Below are 15,385 nucleotides of genomic sequence, written 5' to 3'. Positions count from 1 at the left end.
TTGGCTCATATTTTATACGGTTTGATTAGCCCTACCCCTTAATTGCTTTCGTTCTAATATTCCCTTTTATATTCGAGATATATCTTGATGCTCTTTTCTACTTTCTAATCCAAGTATATCTTTTGTAATCACCAAAAGAGAACACCATGCTCGAAGTGTAGTCTGACCAGTGCAGTGTGAAGCCTCAGATTACAAGCCAACAGAAGTTATGCTATTATTCTGGCACTATCTCTTGGCATTCTATTAGCATTTTGAAATGCTTTGGCATATCTTCCAAGTCTCCCTCTGCCAGCTCACTGCCACTCACTGCAAACTTAAATCCTACATTTTTTTGAACTTTATGCAACATGCTATTGTGAGGTGTTTGTAGGCGTGAGGTCATTCCAGATTGTTCCTACGCTGATCAAGGCAATCACACCCAAGTAGGGCCACATTCTCACTGGGTTACGTGAACTGGGTCATCCATAGCTGAGTGCATTTCCTTCATTGTGTCCAATTTGTTTTTCTCTTTGGAAGCCAGCCATTTGTTAGCACACTGAGTAAAGAGAAACATGTTTCTTATTATCGAGTGTGAAAGTACCATCACATGATCTCAATGAAGAGGAAAAGTGTGAAATGGCTTTGTGCAGAGAAAAGGCCTGAAAGCAGTGGTCAGAAGGAGAACTAACATTAGGATTAACAGCTCAACGGATGGCCACATAGCAGATGGCAAGTGATGTTGTAAATTACACACTCGAGGAAAGCATGATGAGCAAGTTTTTTGATTGGAAAAGTTATTGTCCTGACACCTCTGTTTTACCTGGCTTAGTACTGTTGTTCCCAGCTGAGTTCCTTTTCCTATTCTATCCCAGTCCAGTCATTTTCTTTGGCCAGTCCAGTCTCTTCCTTTCACTCTCCTGAATTATCTCTCTTCCTTTTCCAGCCCAGTCACTCCAGTGAGTCACACATTAACCAGCTCGGTGAAGGCTCAATAAAAGTGATGGCTTTTCCTGCATCCCTAATCGTGGGCATAGCTAAAGAACCAATAAGACAAAGCCTGTGTTTCCAATTATTTTATATTTGTCCTTATAGAATTCCCCAGTTTACAAATTATTTCAAATCCTATCCCAGTAGTTTTTTAAAAAAAACACACTAACACTACAGCAGACAGACACGACCAGTAATTATAGAGTCCTTTCTGATATCTGCGAAATGGAATATTTATTAAAATTCACTTGTGGTTTCATCTGCCGTCCCATCATAATCACAAACTCTTCACTTGTCCTTTAGCAGCGTTTATTTGTCTGCATTACGGACGGAACTGACCTTTACTGTTAGCCCTAAATAGGACGAGTAAACATTAGGCCCCATCCAACTGACTACTGAAAGAGACTTGACAGTTTGGAACATGGCGTAGGCTGTGTTTTCTAAGTAGGGACTGTGACCACAGACCACACAGGATACTTAACTTATACAACAGTTAACAGTCCAACATGCACAGAATTTCAAACAATTTTTAATAAGGCTTATAAATATCACAAATCAGTTTGGATGAAGAAGGCCCTACAACATATTTGATCTCATCCTTCCAGAATACCAATCCCGACAGGCTAATGCACAATACTCCCAGGTGGATTCAAGGGTTGATCCAGAGACTGGCTAGACACTTTGACTGGGTTTAAAATTGACGCGGGCACAGTAACATATTCGGTATCATGAACCATAATCTCATAATCTAGTCAGCATCTAACCCAAGCAACAACACTCAAGAAGCTCGACACTACCCAGGACAAATAGTCTGCTTGATTGGCAGCCCATCCACCATCTTAAATATCCACTACCGTGTGTGTACTATTCACAGGATGCAGTAACCCAGCAAGTCTTCTTCAACAGCAGAATCCACACCCGTGACCTCCACCACCTAGAAAGACAAGGGCACCAGGTGCATGGGAAGACCATCACCTCCAAGTTCACCTCTAAGTCGCAAACCATCCCAAACTGGACATATATTGCCGTTCCTTCATCGTTGCTGGGTCAAAATCCTGGAATTCCCTACCTAACATAAGAACATAAGAAATAGGAGCAGGAGTAGGCCATATGGCTCATTGAGCCTGCTCCGCCATTCAATAAGATCATGGCTGAACTGCAACATCATCTCCACTTTCCTGCCCTATCCCCATATCCCTTGATTCTCTTAGTGCCCAAAAATCTACAATCTCAGTCTTGAATATACTTATCGGCTGAGCATCCACAGCCATCTGGGGTAGAGAATTCCAAAGATTCACAACCCTCTGAGTGAAGAAATTTCTTCTCATCTCCGTCCTAACAGCACTGTGGGAGTCCTTTCATCACATGGACTGCGGTGGTTCAAGAAGGTGGCCCACCATTACCTTCTCAAGAGCAACTAGTAGTGGACAATAAATGTTGGCCTTGCTAGCAACGCTCATATCCCGAGAATTAATTTTAAAAAATGAAGACAAAATCTGGAACATTTTGTACTCTAAATTTCTTCTTCCAGTGGCAATTACCCCCTCATTACCCCCTCCATCGTAGCCTGCAATCTTGGCTGCTTCAGGCCAGAATTAAATGCAAGACTTTTGGGAAAAGAAATCTATTTCTTAGCAAAGGGAAATAGCCAGAGGACTAAACTACAGGTGCATGTCTGCATACCTGTCTGCAATGATCATATTAACTTATCTGAGGTTCCCTTGTGCGAGTGCCATCCTGAATATCTGTCTGCTCTGATAAAGTTCATTCAAAATTCAACCAATCAGTAATGTTCACACACTTGAATAAAAAGAGGCCTAATATATTTTGTGCAAAGATACAACCATTCCAGGAAGCTAAATGATAAATACAGCATAATTTTCTGAAGTGGTACCTCATGTTCTCTATCAATCAGTTGTGCAAATTGCTTTACTGAATGCCATTTTTGAGAGGAGCATTTAAAAAAAAAATGACTAGCAACATTGTCTCCTCTTTCCACCATGTTAGGACTGCAGGCTTGGAAGATTTCTTTAGAATGCCAAGCACATATTCAGGAGGCAGAATCGAACCTGCTTGTCAGGTAGTTACTGTGATTTTTTTCTGGGGATTCAGAACTGATGCTCCCATTGCAACTGAGCATTGTGATTCACAAGAATTTGTTCTCTCCTGTCCTGAATTTCGGGCAAGATTGCCTAATGTTATTCAGGTACCTGTCAGTTCATATGTAGCATGTAGTTACCTTGATTGCTCTTCATCAGCTCGTCCATTCTTTTGGACCTGTTTGTGCTGTTGCAGCAAGGTGCAAATATCCATACATGCCTGAGCTCTGCTCCGTAAAGGCGAAGGCTACAATTCCTACCCCGATGGTCTGAAACGTGTGAGAGTAATCCACTACAATACTGCTGTGCACAAAATCATCAATAAAATGATCCTGCAGTGTTTGGAATTCTGCTAACTACAGCAAACTGTGTATAGGGGATTCCACACCTCTTTCTCTTCCTTTCCTCCACAGGCTCTTAAACCAAGTCTCGTTTTTTTTTCTAACCACTGCTTGATTAATCATCTTCTCCCCTAGTGTTTTTATTCTTTGTGGTCTTGCAATGTGGGCCCTGATCCTTTGGCATGTTCTTCTCAAACTCAGCAAAAGCACTTTGAATATTTGGCGTGCTACACCACAGACAATGACGAATGGTACTTACAGTTTGGAGAATTTGGAGTTTGGCGGTCAATAAGATGAATAAAATTCTCCAGGAATGCTGTATTGTTGTTTGAAGGAGTCAGTCCATTGCAGTATTCCCTGAAAGGCATTGTTAACACATACACACTATAACAGCCTTCCCACATGTAAACAAACATCGCCACTATGAGAAGAAAACACATACAACCAGACGGTGGCAACAAGGCACATGAAGAGGACTCGGCTGTACACATCACAGCACACAGAACACAGCAATCTCTAAAACACACAAAAGACATTGATTACAGAACAACACTGTCAGTGCTGGGTTCAAAAGGTGCCAACCATAGTTAGAAAATTCCACTTGCCAACCAGCTGTAGGTATGCAATCTAAAAACCAAATCTACTCCCAATCTTCAATATAGCATCAGGGTGTTTTGTTCATCAAATTGCAATCTGATTAAGTGTGGTCTGTCGCAAGGGCCATCACTACTCACTGACTGTAACAAAGATGGTGTTTCTTTATTGTCAAAATTCATATTCTCTAATTACTTTATTTCCCTTCCTTTCCTGAAGGTAATGGCTCATGTTGAGGTGCAGGTCCATGGGCATCAACAGCACTCCAGTACCTTATCCAAGTGGCTATTCCATGTTTGAACCTAGACAGTCAACATGCTATTTGTGGAGGGTAGCACAGCCAAGTCAACCTCTGTCCTCACTTGCCACACTTTCTAACAGAGGGCACTGGATAATGCGCAGGAGCTGGAAACCTGGCTGATTTTCACTATCCTTAGTCTAGGGTAAGGTCCTAGCTTCTCACGGCTGCCCCAGCTAAGATCAGTTGACTCGGCACAGAGCAGGGATTAAAACTGGGATCCTCTTGGTCAAGCTGCACATTCACCCATTTGGCTAACAGAGGAGCCCTAATTCTCTCTGCCAAAAATCCATGTGGTTTTTGTGAGTGAAAAGTTAACTTAAGTGAGGTTTCCCCTTAACATCTCACTCAGCAATCACTGAAAAACAGACAAAGCATTTTTCCAGTACTGAAGCCAGTATCTAAAATCTGCCAACATTACTGCTACTGTATTAGGGTATGTTCCAACAGAAAACATTCTATCCTATTTATTGTGTAGTCCAAAAGTATAGAGAAATTAAATATTATTTTTTGAGGGCTGCAAAGCAGGAGCCTGAGGCAATAGCTATTGAAAGCAGGTTTTTTCACAAAGTTCTCATGTTTCTGCTCCTCTCTTTAGTCTGCATAGCTCTGCTGAGCAGTGTGACGCTCGTCTTGCTCTTGTGCCTAGTTTCTGCTGCTCTGAAAGCTAGAACTGGAAAACATTTAAATGAAATGATGAAAGGCTTCTGTTGCAGCTTATTGCTTATTCAATAAGGATGTTTGTGAATATAATTCACAGACTTCCCTGTGCCGGGATACATGTGTGGTCAATTTAAATATTTCATTTCAACAATTCTTCAGCTTAACTGTAAATAGTTGTGGAAACTAGTTAATATGTCTCTTGCAACAGATCAATTTTTTATTCATATTTATAATTTGGTGCTCGTTCTGTTATGAAAGAACCTCCATTGCGTTGTCGTGCTTTCAGTTTAGATTACTTCAGAAAAGCTGAATTGCCACTTTTACATGCTATATGTGCGCTGCTGATGCTATATGATTGTGGCAAAGGTTCCATCTAAAATGTTAACCTCTCTCGCTTTCAGGTGACCCTCGTGTCATTCTTAAGTGATTGGTCCAGGAACACGATTCACTGATTGCTGTCAAGATCCAGACTGTGAGCGACCACTCTAGACAACCAAACGGCTGTTTTTTTTTAAATGATGCTATGAATGTCGTTCAGAAGTATTTTTACTTTTCCTTCTTGATCCTGTTTGCTGCTTTTGTGTTTTGATTCTTCCTCTATTTTATATCCTTTCATTTTTTTAAATTCTTTCCATCTGAATCTTCCTGGGTTTTTTTGCCTTTTTTATTTCTGCACTTTTTCCCCTCCTAGTTAGAGAATTATCGGGGCAAACTAATAATGATGTCAGGTCTTTAATTTACGACCACAGGCTTTTTTGTGTTGGTATATGAATGCCTAAAGAAGAACGATTGGAGTGAACAAATGATCTCAATGTATGAATAGATTGTCAGAGGCCATTATTATTTAAATCAACACTTATGGATTAATTCAAATTTGGTATATTAAAAAACACTGCATGTTTTGGTTAGTCCCCAGGTCCTCAAGACCTCATTTTTACCAAAAATTAGGAAGTGTGGACATGCTAAGAACATTGAGGACTCAATGAATGACTACTTCAAAAATATCCCTTGCTTGTGAAAAATGCATTTCCTTTCTTTAGGATTTAAACCTGTTGAATGTAGCTGAAACAGGACGGATGAGAAGCATGCCAAAAACAGAAGTTCTTCACCACGGGCCAAAGGCCAACATTTTTAACTCCTGGCCAAAACCCAGAGATCTCCTGAAGTTGGCACCAGGCCGGACAACTTTAAAAGCAGTTATTCCAGTGCCAGGAGCTCCCAAGTCACAGCAAATCAAGCCCCTTCTTCCCCAAACAGTCATGCTTTACATGCGCTCTCACAACAAAGCATTAAACTGAGCTACCTTGGTGCGAGATACACATATCCTGTTGTGTCGAAGTTATCGGGCATTATTGATTCTAAGTCTGAAAAGAAACAATTGTTAAGATGCTCATTATTGCTTCCGTTTGTACACTTTAGGTAGCCAGACCTTGACATGGAACAGTTTGAACAGAATTCCTTACCAAAACAGCAAAAATAATTATTCACCAACCAATTTTTTTTTGCATAGTGCAGCATTATAGAAAATAAACAGACAGCAAGCAGTAATTCATATAAAAGAAGTAAGCTAAAGCTATTAATGTAATGATAATGGACACCAAGAGCTAATAGATAAAGATCAGATACGATAAACACAGGAAAATATCCAACAGGGATAGGAGCACTAGTGCATTACAGTATACTCTATAAAGACAATACAATGAGGAAATTGACCAACAAAAAGATACTTGCCCTTGCTTTTGGCTGTCAGAATCCATCAGAAAGAGAAAGCAGGGAACAGGAAAAAGGGTCAAGTAGAAGGGATTATAAACAATATTTTATTCAACGAGTGCTTGAATAAAAATATTGTGCTATACTGGGAGACTTAATGCACAGTAGAAGTCTGAAAAAAGACACAATCGCTTGCAGACTGAAAAACTGTATGTGATCACCATTAACGTTACCTTCGAGAAGCTGTATCATTTAAAGGTCTGTTTACTGAGCAACAAATGTATCTCAACACAAAGGTAATACAAGTCTGGTTATACCCAAGGCCCTAGGCTAGGGCAATATCATGCACAGTATTAAATATAACGAGATGCATTGCAACCCTTTGAAAAGTGAAGGGCCTTTAGCTTCCCTCAAATAATGTTCTTCAGTAAAATATAGAAATAATGGTTTGCAAAATGGATGAGGTGCAGAACATATGGTGCATGTCTCTCCTTGTCATTACAAATCATTACTTTTTATTATTTTTAGGTACTAACTTGTTTTTAAAACTTTGTTTTCTTAGATAGTGGTCAATAATCTTCCTGCTGGTCTTAAAAACCAACAGTCCTTTAAAAATGCACAATCAAGGATTCGGGCCTACTCAAGAAAAAAAGGAATGCATAGAAACACAAGTCTCCAAGGGAGTTGTAGTTTGAATTATATCTGATTATTCTTCTGAACTTAAACGTGCTCTGTAAATGGTATTTTTAAATTCTAAAGCGGTTGGTGACCTACATGTGTCTGTAGTATTTACATTTCTACTGAACAGCCTGGACAACCCAAGGCTGTTTCCAATAGCAACATCATCTTTTGAATGCAACCCAGAGCAGTAAAATGTAATAGACAACATAAGTACACCACGTATCATATTGTTTAGTGATTTTCTTCTCACCTTATCCCTATCCAATTGCTTTTTGGTATCCCCCATAATTTATATGATACCTGGGATGGCAGGAATGACGTATGAGGAGAGATTGTGTCGATTGGGCTTATACTCACTGGTGTTTAGAAGATTGAGAGGGGATCTCATCGAAACCTATAAAATTCTGTCAGGCCTAGACAGACTAGATGCTGGAAGGATGTTCCCGATTGTCGGGGAGTCCAGAACCAGGGGTCACAGTCTAAGGATAAGGGGTAGGACATTTAGGGCTGAAATGAGGAGGAATTTCTTCACCCAGAGAGTGGTGAACCTGTGGAATTCTCTGCCACAGAGGGCGGTGGAGGCCAGTTCATTAAATATATTCAAGAAAGAGTTGGATATATTTCTTAAGGCTAAAGGGATCAAGGGATATGGGGAGAAGGCAGGGACAGGGTACTGAATTTGGATGATCAGCCATGATCTCATTGAATGGCGGAGCAGGCTCGAAGGGCCGAATGGCCTACTCCTGCTCCTATCTTCTATGTTTCTATGTTTCTATAACATCTCTGTTGTTCCTCTAGACTGGAAAGGTCTGTAAATCTAGCCCAATAAGCTCCTTATGACTGAGTCAGTTTCACAATAATAGCAGGAAGTTATGATAAATCTCCTAATAAAAATTGATATTCTTCATCAGTTTATAAACAGTCATATGACAATGACATGCTGTTGTGGGGCAGTATGTTGGAGCACCAATAGTCAGGGCCATGTCACACACTGGACTTTCACTGCTACTCTATTCAGCTCCTGATCTCATCCATAGTGCTGTAGGGAGGCACCAAGTCGAGAAAATAATAATGCAAAGCAGAGTAGTTCCCAGGCCTAGTTATAGCAGCAATTGTCGAGGCCTTAGAGCAGATTGGCTGTCTTTTTGACCAAAAAAGTTCACAGCCCAGAGAGACCAAAACGGTTGGAGAGAAAATTAGTTAACTTGATACAAATTAAATCTAGCCATGGGCTAAACATTATTACAACACTGCCATTAAATAGCATTAACTAATAAGTAGCACCTTAAAATTACAGAAAGGGAGAAGTTCAACTTGCGGCTAAAACAGGCACGAAATTGGCGGAGTGAATGTTCCGCAGGTGTCGGCTCAAGGTCTGAGCCAAATTTGGTTTTGAGGCCTCAGTTAAATGCTGCCAATGAGCCATGAGCACAAAATGGGGGCAAAGATGCAGCTTACCAGTCAGGGAGGGCGCAAAATCCGCTGGCTGTTACATGGAGCTGGCCAGCGGGTTGGGTTGGGGGTGGGGGGGAGGGGAGAGGGGGGAGAATAGGCTATTCTGTGATGGGGTGGGGGGTGTGTTGGGGTGGGGGGTGGGTTGGGTTGGGGGGGGAGGGGAGAGGGGGGAGAATAGGCTATTCTGTGTTGGGGTGGGGGGTGTGTTGGGGTGGGGGGTGGGTTGGGTTGGGGGGGGGAGGGGAGAGGGGGGAGAATAGGCTATTCTGTGTTGGGGTGGGGGGTGGGTTGGGTTGGGGGGGGGAGGGGAGAGGGGGGAGAATAGGCTATTCTGTGTTGGGGTGGGGGGTGGTGAAGCATGGCTCAAATACATTGGCAGTGGGCTGGACTTTATTTTTAGGCCCAGGAGCAACTCACCGACTTCTCTTGGGCCCACATCAATAAAAACTGAAAATGTTTGGTGCCCCTTTTTGAGCAGCCTCTGGCCTTCTTTAAGGACCACTGGTTAGCCGCTCAAGGCCTATTACAGCTAAGTGTAGCAAGCGCGGCAGAAGCTCCATTCACTTGTAACTGAATTTTCCATTTGTAGTCCTAAAAATGGCGTATTTAAGTCACCTGAGCCAACATGTCATCCAACGCACTTCCAGATCGCAACACGAAATTAGGAGGCCGAACGCCCAATGTTACGGGCACCAAATGGGCAGCCATAAGTTGAATTTCTCCCCAAATGTATTTTAATCCTTCCCATCAATGACAGTGGGAGAATCCTGTTGCTATACGACGAGCAGCCTCACAGAAATCTCGACTAATGACAACATGGACAACAGATGGAATTTCAAGAATTTTGTGGCAAACAGCCCAGCCCCACTAAAGCATCACTCTGGAGAAGACATCTTTGTGGAGTTACACCATCACTTAATATAATGCCACAAATATACTTGCAGGTCCTAGGAATAAGGGCGCAAATGATTTCAGTGCAATTTTAAAACAGCTTTCTTTTTCCCTTTTAGTAAATTTTTTTTGTGGTCAGCAATGAAATGGCATTAATTTCTTGGGTTGTGTATGGCCAATCTTTGCCTGTGCACGTCTGGTATGAAAGGATGCTGGAGAGACATTTAAAAGGAGGGATGTCGCATTAGTCACCTAGCACAAAACCGAGTGGTCAGGAAATTTAAAACATCTGTGATTATCATTTTCTAAGCTTCCTGTATATTAAGGATAGGTGGTTTAGTTTTCCATCATGCCTTACCTGCATGACAAACCATTACTAAATTTATATTTACAGTCACAGGCTTGGAAAATGTATGGGTCAAAGGTTAACAGGTGAATTATTTTACCCAAATCTTTCTAAGCCGACCCTAGGATGCCCTATAATTATAATGTTTTGCTGCTCACGTGCTGTAGGTGCCAGGGTCTTTGTTTAGCCAAGCATGATGTAAAGGGGCCTTCGGAACACAAGGCTAAATGGCAAATGAATATGCTGGGTATAAAAGGGTTGGACAATTAGCGCATGCTTAAAACTGTGTCATCCAGGCTGCTAACAGGCTTGAACTATCACACATGCAAGTGGGGAATTGTCATTTTATTTTATTTCTTTGCAACTCTTTTTAAAATGTTAAAGTGCAATAAAGATTTATGTTGCAAGATAAAACAACAAGAAAAAACTAGCACAAGGAAAAGTGGGTGGGTGAGACTTGTATTACTTATGTGAAATTCATTCAGATACAAGTCAAATTAAACTTGCAAAGAAAGTCAATTGAGGGACAAACTTATTTTTTTTTAAATACAATGGCCCGGATTTTGCAGTCAGCCGTGAACAAATGTCACTCGCTGTTCATTATGCTTACACTTGCCCACAGATTTTCTGTGGCTTTTACACCGCGATTGGCTGTTATCAACAGTCAAAACAGCGTGGCGCCCTCTACAGGGGATCTGGGACCTGTGCGCACCTGACCTGTGTCTCTTCAGCCAATCAGATTAAAGAATCCTTACTGAGGCACGCAGAGTCTAAACCAGGAAGTATAAGTTAGAATGTTGAATTCAATGTCAACTCAGGCACAGAAAGCAAAATAAAGAGAGGGAAAGAAATATAGGTTTAAGAAAGAGAGGTAAGAGGCAGAAAGAAAAAGTATAAAAAAGTATTTTAATTAAAAAAAATCTCCAACATTAATTAAAATCTGAAGAAATGAGATGCCGCACTTGTAAAAGTAAATTTTCAGTGCCAGAGAGGTTGCTTGGTAGTAATTAAGACTTAGCACACCATTAAAATTCACTTACACTTGAATGGACAAGTCCTAACTTGTTCTGGTGTGTTTAATGGGTAAGTATCGCAACTTCATGCCCTTCATGTGTTTGAATGCCGACTCTCTCAGCAAGGTACTGGTGTAGCGAAGCTTGTGGAGGAGCAGGGCAAATTGGACAGCAACTTCCTGATTTTCACGTTTAACTGCGCATGTGCGGTCACTGGAAGTTGCTGTCCAATTTACTCCTTAATAACAGTGAGCGCCAATAGCCTCACCATCATTCTTACCGCAAAATCCGGGCCAATACTTCAATGAATCAAAGGCAGGGTTTCCTTTCTATCCAATACTATTAGATTATTTATACAATCATGCAAAAAATCCATTAATCAGAAGGAATAAACAGACCTTTTAATGGATGCATAGAACCAGAAGGTACAGCTGTACAATGATTCTAAAAATTACATGACAAGGGAAATTGTGCATATTCAGTAACGGAACTTTGACACAGAAAGAAAATGAGCACTCTTACAGATTCAAACCATGCAATCGGTTACATCCTTGCATGTTTGTTTCTCCGATGCTTTAGAATCATTGCTTCACACTATGAAGGACATCTATCTGATAACCTACTTCTTACTGTTTCAGAAACTTTCAAAATATTAGCTTAAGATCTTTTATTACTTTACAGAATCAATACTTTGGCATGCAGTAGCAGGTTAGCTTGCGCCCTTCCTAATACTTACGTTTCGCCTGGGTGATAACCTCGTCTAGTTTGGCTTTGATGTAGTAGGAACCGTACGGTGGCAGAACCAATGCCAAACTGGGGAAAATAGATAGATATTATCACATAACTTATTGATTCTGGTGAGCAAGAAGCAACCATACAGGAAACAGCATAAATAAAAGATGTCATTGCTACTATGGTAAACTCGCTGCCATTAATGCTCCCATTGCAGTTCCTTCCCACTGCCAGCAGTCAGCCGGTGATTTTAAAGGTTAATTTTCCTTTGCTGCTAAATGGTTTCAACATGCAAAGTGGGGAATCCCTGGTGGAAAGGGAATAGGGATGATGCAATCTAGCAGAAAATGATAGCACATTTTTGTTATGGTGATAAGTGGATTTCCCCCTCAACTAAACTCTCTTGTCTGCTTTCTGAAATACAGCAATCAAAATCAAATTTCCTAATACGATAGCAAAATACTGCAGATGCTGGAAATCCTAATCTGTCCTTGATTCCAGTGTTCTGCTTACATAGGAGGCCAACAGGCCAGTGTGGGCATCAAGCGGAAAGTGTTTTTATTTAGCTGGCGCCAGGTGGAAGAGAAAAATATTTTGTTTCAATTAACAGTGCTGATGACATCTTCTAGTGAGCTGGCTTGGAGGAGATACTGAGTCAGACAGTCTAGTAGATAAATGGACATACAAGGCCATTCCTTTCTCATTGCCAAGTCAATATCCTGAAATTCCCTGCCTAAAATCATACAAAATCTGAAATAACTGAAGCCATGAGACTGGTAAATCACTCTGACCTATTGGGTCAGTAATTCCTGTCCCAACGCGTGAGTACGGACGGGGTACTCACGCGTGGGCCCGGAGGAATTGCCGGTTTTCAGCATGCACAGCGCATGCGGGGAAAACCGGCATTTCCTCTCCTCTGACCCAAGGGGTTAAGAGGCGGAACGCGTGCGAGGCTTCAGGTAGCGCGTGCGCGCTGAACTTCCCTTTTTTTTTTGAAGAGTTGCCCATGGGGAAAAGACTCCGGTTTTTACGTGTGAAAAAAGCAGCCGTAAGTACTTACTTTTAACAGGTAAGTGGTCTATTAAGTAAAATTAGAAATTTTTTCCACAGGTTCATTATTTTTGAAGACTTTACAGTAAGGTAAGTGTATTTTTAGCCCCGATTTTTTATATTATAATTTTTTTCAAAATTTAAAATTATTGTTTAAAATAGTTTTTTACAGTTATTTATAGTTTATTTAAGTAGTGTGATGTTTTTTTTAATTTTCTTTGAAGTTTAAGTAGTGTTTTGGGGCCAGGAGTTTTCATGAGTTTGACAGTTCTTACTATCAAACTCATGAATGAACTTTTGCAACCTCCCATTGGTTGCCCAGTGCTCACGTGATCCCAGCCGGCTCATCGCACTAAGTACGCCGCTGGGTCACGCACGCACAGCGCGGCAGGACCTGAAGCGGGCCAATGACAGGAAATGCAATGCGGGCCAGGATTGAAATGTCAGCGCGCCAGGTAAGTGCACATCGGGGGCTTGCACGCGCGGCAAGCCCCCGAACCTAATTTCTGGGCCAATACCTTTGGTATGGGTGTCTATTCTGCGCTCACGGATTGCTACAACGCTAATCTTTCCAGCTGTTCCCCTTTATCAATCATGTCACAGAGAATCCTATTTAGTTAAACATAGAATGGATCAGAAAAATGTCATAATTGTTTAATCAAAGTTTAAATATAATGCTTTCTACATAGCTGGCTTTATAAGGGGGAATCTGATGAGAATGTTCCTCTGCTTTCTCAGGAGAGCTATTTGTACACTTGACTGCAGAAAAAAGATGTCTTCTCACAGAACTGTCTTCTACCTCAGGTCACAACATTTGTTGTGAGACTGCACAGAGGTAAAGCAACATACTCAAATTTTCACCCAGCAGAACAGAGCTGAAGAAACATAAATGGTGGAATGCTATCTTCTGAATACAATCACACAAGACTTTTGTTTTGAAAGGGGGAAAGGCGGCAGTGTTTGTGGAATTCTCCAGTCCAAGTTCCCCAACAGTGTGAAGAAAATTTATTTTAAGGCATGAAAAGATTCTTGGCTTGTTCAACAAAGCTTGTTCCATGAATAGCTAAGTCATATATGCACCAGAAAAGTTCCAGTTTCGATCCTCATTCTGTGCCTAAGTACCTGTAGTTGATCCCAGCAAGGGCAACGGTACAGGAAAAGTGGCCTGGGTTCCCACTTGTGATTGTTATCCAGCAATCCATCCTGGAAGTGTGTGTTTGTGAACATCAGGTGAGGAGAGAATCATGTATGGTTGTGATGACTCATATGGTTGAATGGCCTGTGAACAATGACTGTCAAGGAACCAGGTTCCAAAACATGACCAGCATCCATGCAACCATACCAAAGCATGGGAACACCACCTTTAGGAGAGGCACGGTAAGGAAGAAAAATGGGAGGGGGAAAAACATATCTCCATCATCCTGGCATGGACTATATTAAGCTATGTTGAACTAGTAATGAATAATGATCTTTTTGGTTAATCCATGTATTGTGTAAACAGTAAGGATATGTCTTTTGTGGGTGGAGGTTCTTTCATGTTTGTCCACTTGAAAGATTTTGCAGGGTGGAAGTACTTTCGACAATGTTCACTTGATCCTCGGCCATCTGATAATGGCCTGAGCTAGCTTGTGCTCAAGCTTGCCTTTGTCGGTAGCTCAGAGGGTGAGCTGCATCAAATCTTCTGATGGAAGTTCCTCCCTCTAATTTACCTAATAAGGTACTGGCACATGATCAGAATGCTTAGCGAGCTTGGCCTGCAGCACACATGGTTGGGAGCAGAAAATCTGGCAATGCAGCAGCTCTTAAAGGGCAGTAGCTCATTAAAGGGGAAGTTGAAGGGGTGATAGAAAAGTTGACTGTTTGCTCACAAAGACACCGGAGAGAAGTATGAGCAGAAGTGCCACCTACTTTTGATGCTAAGAGGTCTTTTTGCAGGAAGTGACCTAAAGAAAGGCAATTCTTTTGGGGGGGGGGGCCTCGCTAAACAAACAGGTGTAAGCTGCATTCATGGAGGTTGCCGACTCTTGATCATAGGCGATTGCCTATTAAAAGTCAACCATACGCCCCCTTTTTAAAGGGACACAAACAATAAGGACTGTAACTTAAAACAAATAAAAAGGACCCTTAACAAATCAAATTAAAATTCTATTCCCCGGGGTGATGATGCACTCCAGTTCCTGCGGTGTCCACCGGTCGCGGAAGGCCTCGAGTGTGCCGGCGGACACTGCGTGCTCCATCTCCAGGGCCACTCGGGCGCAAACGTACAGGGAGGTTGCTGACTGAGTCAATACAGTCATCTAGATCCTTAACGCCTGGCTCCAAGTGAGCAAGAAGTTTGCTAGTATCAGGAAGAAGGCAAAGATAACCATACTCCTCATATTTCTTGCCGGGCCCATCATCCATAGCACAAACCTAAGTTGATAACTACCACACCCTCCGGGAAGCACCATTTGAAGCACTGTGCATAACCATTGTCCTTTTATACACATATTTCCATTGTGCCAAAGTGCACAGTGTAATTTTTTTTGAAGCTGGATGCAGCAGCT

At 41.6% G+C, this 15,385-nt stretch overlaps 1 protein-coding gene across 7 annotated transcripts in view; it reads right to left on the bottom strand.

Annotated features, from left to right (window-relative positions):
- The window catches only part of LOC147105722 (voltage-dependent calcium channel subunit alpha-2/delta-1-like), an 856,467-nt gene that overhangs the window by 99,773 nt on the left and 741,309 nt on the right, over nt 1-15,385 (bottom strand). For all 7 annotated transcript variants that reach the window (XM_086010352.1, XM_086010353.1, XM_086010355.1 and 4 more), the window contains 3 exons: nt 11,794-11,870; nt 6,265-6,325; nt 3,666-3,763 (listed from right to left, as the gene is read on the bottom strand). In XM_086010352.1, the coding sequence (XP_085866478.1) occupies nt 3,666-3,763; nt 6,265-6,325; nt 11,794-11,870 (236 nt within the window). The remainder of the gene's footprint in view (nt 1-3,665; nt 3,764-6,264; nt 6,326-11,793; nt 11,871-15,385) is intronic.

The sequence above is a fragment of the Somniosus microcephalus genome, chromosome 17, assembly GCF_052327205.1.
Source record: "Somniosus microcephalus isolate GS21.2 chromosome 17, FLI_Smic_1.0, whole genome shotgun sequence".
NCBI classification, from domain to species: domain Eukaryota; kingdom Metazoa; phylum Chordata; class Chondrichthyes; order Squaliformes; family Somniosidae; genus Somniosus; species Somniosus microcephalus.
Note: the sequence above shows the minus strand (reverse complement) of the source record. Positions and strands in the feature narration are given on the sequence as shown.